Source organism: Zonotrichia leucophrys, chromosome 3, assembly GCF_028769735.1.
Source record: "Zonotrichia leucophrys gambelii isolate GWCS_2022_RI chromosome 3, RI_Zleu_2.0, whole genome shotgun sequence".
Lineage (NCBI taxonomy): Eukaryota > Metazoa > Chordata > Aves > Passeriformes > Passerellidae > Zonotrichia > Zonotrichia leucophrys.
The window spans coordinates 43952037-43958979 of NC_088172.1; the positions used below are offsets into that span (position 1 = coordinate 43952037).

Below are 6943 nucleotides of genomic sequence, written 5' to 3' on the forward strand. Positions count from 1 at the left end.
GAGACATATACAATCATTTCAGTTAAGAACATTCTACTGGCCTCTTTGACATTATGTTTTTCTGCAGCTCCAAAAACAATCACACTCACCCCTGAAGAATCACACTCATCCTGTGTGACACAATAGCCACTAAACTCTGTTCATTTCTTTATTACACTGAGATCAAAGCTGCACAAAGATTTACAGCAGAACTTCAAACAAGCTTAAAATTTGCTGAGAATACCCTAGCATGCTGTCCATAAATAGAGGAAACTTCTTTCAGCTGTACATTATTTTTCAGTTTCTTTAATTCAAAAGTAGCTCCCTATATGTTTCATAATACAAAGAGTTTAAAGAAATGCCTGAGTGAGTTAGGACCATGAATCCTGTTGGCTTTCAATGGAATTCAATTCCTAAAAGGCTTCTGAGTACCTGCATCTGCTTTTGTACCAGGGGAGTTAGGCCCTGGTATCACTGCTGCCCTTTGTTGCACATATGGGTACAAGATGTTCTGCAGTTCCTGGACCTTCATTGCCAGAAATGTTTGAATAATGCAATCATCACTGCATTATCTGAAGGTCTTATAACATAGTATCCCCTTAACATAGTATTCCTGACTATTGTACTACAAAGATGGTGAAAAGACAGAGATTAACTGAATTGGTGTAGCAAGAGAGCCCTGCCTACATTATATGCAGAGAGGGACAGAGAAGAAGTTTTACTTTTCTACAGTGAGACACTAAGCCTATAGTGACTGGCTGGTGTGGTTAGATGCTCCGTAGTTCCTGACACAGATTATGAGGAATCCACATATGACAGAACCTCATGGTCACACTTTTCTACTTCAGCACCTGGTGACCATCTTGTGGTGCTCCCTTCCTCCCCATACCCCTCACACTTTTTTTTTTCCTGAAGAAGTAATGTTTTTTTTCTTATGAGTACAGAATGAAGGCTGAATGAGGCTGACAGCCTCATTCTCTGAATGTGTGAGAGCATATGAAGCAGGGATATAACAGGGGGAAAAGTAGCCAAAATCAGGTCGTCTGTCCTATATTTGAAGGTTGAAGGTTAGAGCAGTCTCACTAGATGGCCTTTGGAAGCAAGGATTACTCATTACACAGGGATATCTTGTTGCAGAATTTTCATCTTTTAAGAAGACCTTGTACAGGGACTGCAAATGTGCCTACTTACACTGCTTGGGTGGTGTAAAGGGTTTAGTGTAAAGGAGAATGAATCCCTGGCCGTTCAGAATCTCCAGAGATACTGTTTGTCACAGAAGTACTCAGTCTGTCAAAACCATCTGACAGCACAAAAGAAACTCCAAGCTGATATCCTGTGCAGGAACCCAAAATGCACACCAGGTCCGTGTATTTCACACCAAGATCTCTGTTTCAGCCATAGCAAAGCATTTATGTCAATCAAGATGACTTGTCCTAGTTTTTGACATTGGCATAACTCTTTCATAAGGCTCCACAACCAAACACAGGGCATAAGATGCTATGGAAAACATTTTGAACTGTGGCTTGTCACCCCACAAAGGAGTCAGTAATGTAACATTTCCTGCTGTTGATTTACCCTGGTCCCAAATCATCACTAACGCAGACAAGTGGTATCTCACCATCATAAAACATGATGTGAGGACTAGCAACCTATCCACTTAAGAGGGAATGTGAACATTTTGACAGACCCTGTTTTATGTTTGAAGCATGGTGCAAAGTGTTAAAGAACGTATTTTTCTTAAGAAATTCTTATGTGCTTCCTTCCCCTTAAGGGCAGGTCATCCCACTAAGTACTTGTCTTATTGAAATACATTGAGAAATCCTAGCAGAACACAGCTGTCCCATCAGTATAGGTATGACTGCTTAAATTATGAAGGATCCTGAAGAGGCTGCCTCCCAAAGGCCTGGCTGCAGCACTGTCTGGAAGAAGGTGCAAGGCAGAATTGTCCTTGAGGAGTCCAGCTACCAGGGGTGGCACTGAATCATTTTCAGGAGTTTTATATCACAAAGTCCGTGAGGCTGGTTGTATACAAGCCCCAGTGAGCAACACAGCACGAGCTCTCCCACGCTCTGTGCACACATCTGCACCAGAATAATAAACAAGGGCTCCAGGGCTACTGCAAACAAAATCTGTATGAGCAGATAACTTTTTCTTGTCAATACTGGGAGAGGAGACACTTAATGAGAATATTGCTAAAGCAATTTAGAATTTAATATCACAGAGTCATAAAATGATTTGGGTTGGAAGGGATCATCCAGTTCCAAGTCCCCTGCCATGGTCAGGGACCATTCCACTAGTCCAGGCTCCTCAATGCCCCATCCAATGCCTCTGACACACTTAAATCAAAATCCCACCAGAAATATAATTTGCCCTACATCCAAAGAATATGCCATACTACAAGAGCCTGAAAGAAATGCAAATGATTGTCAAAAACTAGTTTTAAAATATTAGGAAAGTATTCCTAATTGTTTCTGTTTTGTATGGCTGAACTAGATGGAAAATTGTTGAGGTTTTGTTCCTAAATCACATAAATTCTCTTTCACTCAGTCCCTGAGTTTTGTTGCAAGAGCTGAAGTGCTGTATTCACTATTCTGGAATCCATCCAAGCCAAAGGTCAGGAAAAGCTGGCACCATGGGATGTCCCACAGAGACAGGCTGCTTTCTGAAAAGCACTCAAGATGAGACAAGATGACCACCTAATGCCTTCAACAAATTTCGAGGAACAACTAGAAGGAAGATGGGAAAAGAAAAAAAGAAAAAAGAAAAAGAAAAGGTTTTAAGCTCTTTTTCTTCATTCTTAACCTCCAAATGATGACACTTGTGGAGCCAAGATGCCCTTAGGGCCAGGAAAAGCAAATACCAAGTTCAGGCAGCATCCACATAGATGCCATTGTGGGTAAAGGGATCTGTACTTGGCGAGCACCAAAATGGCCTTGAAAATTTTCATGGGAAAACTTTTGGAGCTGGCGTTCTGCAGTAGCTTTACGATCCTGTGTTTTCACTCAGTAGCCTTTCACTTAGCCCGCTTCTCGTTCAGCCCGCGCTTTCCCGTGACAGCGGGGCGGGCGGGGGTGTCCCCCGGGCGGCTCAGGCGATGAGTGGCGCGGCCGGCGGAGGCAGCCCCTCTCCCTGCCCCTTCCATGTCCCGCCGAGCGCCCGCCCGGCCACCCCGCGCCCCCTCCCCCAGCGCTGCGGGCGTCGGGGGCGGACCACCGCCGCTCCCCGCCTCCGGCTCCCCGCCGGGCGCCGGCTTTAAATGCGGGGCGGCGGGGAGGCATCGGCGCTCCTGCTATCCCCGGCACCGCGCTTGGAACACATAGCCGGCCGCCATGGTCGAGGCTTTCTGCGCCACCTGGAAGTTGGTAGACAGCCACAACTTCGATGAGTATATGAAGGCACTGGGTAGGTACGGCCGGGCGGCGGCACCTTGGGATACCCTGGAATTTTTCACCATCTGGAAAAAAAATTGAAAAGGCTCCCCGCTATTGTAAGAGGCGTAGATGAGATATTGGCAGCAGCGGTGGTGATGGAGGGGGTGATTTTGGCGGCTGTGCTTCTATCCATAGAGCTAATTCGATGCGAGTCACTCACCTGGGGGGGCGGGTGTGTTTGTGTGGGAGAGGCTCCGGGAAATGCCCCCGGGCTAAGGGAAGCGTGTGAAGGACGAGCACTTGCTGCGTGCGGATAACTTTGACACAACCAAGCAAAAAAAGCAATCATTATGCTGGAGTGATAAGGAATTGAAACTCTGAGCGGCGGAAGCGACCGCGGACGGAGTGCGGGGCTGCCGTGCTCGGCGGCGAGGGAGGGCGCGGAGCTACCGCGGGGCGGACAGTAGCGGCGGAGACTCTCGGTACCGGGGCACGAGAAAAGCAGAAAGCAGCGTTTCACAGGGATAGCTTGCAGCTGGAGAGCGGGGTGAAAGATCTCTGTACTTCGATATGTGGGGGGAAAAAAAAAAAAAAAAAGTAAAAATTCCGAAGTTTGATGTTTCTCTTTTCCTTTGAATGGTCTAGGAGTGGGGTTTGCAACACGGCAGGTGGGGAATGTGACTAAACCCACTGTGATTATCAGCACCGAGGGGGACAAAGTAGTGATCAGAACTCAAAGCACTTTCAAAAACACAGAAATCAGCTTTAAACTCGGAGAGGAATTTGATGAAACTACCCCCGATGACAGAAACTGCAAAGTAAGTGAACTACGGCTGCAGCCGCCTCTCTTTTTCTTGCCTCCCCTGCCTCCCAGGCTCTGCCATTGGTAAGGTCAAAAGAAAAAATATAACTTCTGCTGCTACTTGTTACAGCGCAACAAAGGGCGGGAAAAAAAGGCAAGACTGAGTCTTGCTTGCCCTGCCTGCTTAAACACACCATGCCTTTTGTGAGTGTATTGCGTTGCCAGCTCCCTGTCTGTCTTTCAGTGGCAATTGAGTTAGTTGCCTGCTTTTCTCACAAGCTAAACATCATTTGGCATAATCCTTCCCAGTCAAAATAGTCAGATAGCTCTTTCCCTGCACTTTTGGGGGCTTAACATCAGATATTATTCCAAGGCACATCTGAAGCAAGTTCTTGTGAGATTAGAACTCAGAGAAAACAACTATTTCATCCTTCGACACAAGCAAGAGTTGTGTGGATTTCATGATTAAAACGAGGATGATTCATAGCCTTGGCTTTAAAATGGCTGGGACTCTTTATCATTCTCGATCCACATCCATCTATTGAAGAGAATTCAATAGAAGAGTGCATGCTGAATGTGTGAGCAGAATCCCAAGTACCTTAAATAAAGGCATGTCTTTGTGTTTCTGGGTATCTCACAGTCAGTTGTGACCCTGGATGGAGAGAAGCTAGTGCACGTACAGAAATGGGACGGCAAAGAGACAAACTTTGTGAGAGAAATAAAGGATGGCAAAATGGTAATGGTAAGTATGGAGCACACTGAGCATTCACATGTACCACAAACACTCCCAACTTACCCTTACCTCAAACTTTGTGAACGCTGTGACTTAGGCAAATTCTTAAACTAGTTGGCAAGGAAAGCTAGCAGGGATTTTAAAAATATTTATTTTGGTTTGCTCTGTGTCTTGTTTTACTAACAATTAAAAATTTCTAGTGGCTTTAGGCAGGCCAGCCTGTGGATTTCCAGAGTATATATGTTCTTTCTAGACTTTTTACAAAAACCAAACAAAAAAGTCCTGGTGAGTTGTAATGATACAAAGTTCTTGATTAGATAGGAAGTTATCTGTTGCCAGTGGCAATTTGGACTTCTCTGAAAACTTGTTTTATGTCTACACCCATAAATAGTATTTACTTACACAGAACAAGTAGTTTTCTGTGAAAATAAAATTTCAATATTGCAGGACCTAACAGCACTTTCATTTTTAAAAATAAAGGATTTAGTCATCCTAGCGTGTTTGAAAACTAGGATAAACAGCAATAATGTGGAGAAAAGTCTGAGTTTAAATTTACCTGCTTTTCCAGACTTCTTAGAAAGAAGACTATAGGGTGCATAAATGTTGTAAGTTACTATAGCTAATGTCCAGGATAGCACTTTTCATGGCACAGAGCTGTAGCTTTCCAAAAAAAAAAGTCTTCAGCTATATGAATTTATCAGACTTGGTTCTTGGAGAAGACCTCTTATTTTGTTTCCTAGTTACTTCAGAGTATCTGTGTGGATGAAGACTTGCAAATAATACAAACTTTAAAGCATACTGATACACAATGTGCAAGTGTTTCAAGGGAAAACCTATACTTTTGTTTTTGAAGCACTATGCACAAATCACACATATACAGAAAACATTGTCCTTTGGAATTTGAATACAATGAGGTGCCCTGATTTACTTCAGGAAATCCCTCCAGAACACAACTGCAGTGACTTAGAGTATTTGGTAGTTCTAGCTACACAGGGTACAGAATGCATTATTTTAAGACATGTTCTCCTGGAGTTTGTATTTATGCATAGTAGTATAGAGGCCTTGGAATTTTAGATTGCTCATCTTAGTGGGATAAGCTTTGGGAAAATTAGTATTAAATCTGTATTAAAATAACCCTATATTTAAAAAAATAAACAGTAAGTTACATTTTTAGCAGCTGCCTTGTAAATGTGCATTAGGCATTTCTTGGGTGATAAAGCAGCAAGGAGAAAGTATCATTTCTTGTGGGAACCATAGCTAAGGTTTGGCTTCTTGTTTCTTTAAAATGTCAATCTAGATTTATTTGTTTTTTTTATAAATTACATAATGTAAACCAACCTTGATCTAGCGTGGATTTCATAATGTGTTAAACCATTGTGGAAAATGATCTTGCCTCTAACATGTCTGTCTTTTCCTTGGACTTGCAGACTCTTACCTTTGGTGATGTGGTTGCTGTTCGCCACTATGAGAAAGCATAGAGCATACCTGCCTTCTGTCCAGATGTTACTTCAGCTGGATGGATTCATGTCCTGTCCATGATTGACCGTAGCTAAAATGCACATTTCTGGCATGAAAGGTTAATAAAGTGTTTTTTGGAATTTTTTTTTGGGGGGGAGGATGTTTTTTATAAAAAAAATAGTCATGCCATCAAATTGGCATGCTTGTGTTGTATAGTGAAACAGGTTAAACTTGGCATTAAATTTCTGAAACACTTGCCTTTTTTTTTTTTACAGTAAATATTTGAATTGTTTTGGAATGCAGATAAAACAAATTAAAAAAATTAAAAGGTTTTTTGAACCTGTGCTTCTTTTGTATTTAATCAGCTAATATTACAGTGTCCTGGAGGGAGGTGTTAAAAGTTTCTTTTTCTGAGCTAAAGGCCAGAAAATTATGTGGCACACAGTGATGCAGCAGCCTTTCTATGCAGTGTAGGGTATTTGGGGAAATGAAAAACTTACTTTGGCTTTTTGCTGGGAAAATCTAAACTGTATTTATGTAGACAGAGAAGTGAGATGTTCACATAAGTTTCAGCTCTTGTCTTCACTGGGTATTTGTTAC

At 42.6% G+C, this 6943-nt stretch overlaps 1 protein-coding gene across 1 annotated transcript; it reads left to right on the forward strand.

Moving 5' to 3' along the window:
* The first annotated feature begins 3183 nt into the window (after nt 1-3183).
* On the forward strand, nt 3184-6682 carry FABP7 (fatty acid binding protein 7). Its single transcript, XM_064707981.1, has 4 exons — nt 3184-3381; nt 3996-4168; nt 4793-4894; nt 6313-6682. Exons 1-4 carry the CDS (start codon nt 3309-3311, stop codon nt 6361-6363), a joined length of 399 nt encoding a protein of 132 aa, XP_064564051.1. The 5' UTR covers nt 3184-3308; the 3' UTR covers nt 6364-6682.
* The last annotated feature ends 261 nt before the right edge of the window (nt 6683-6943 follow it).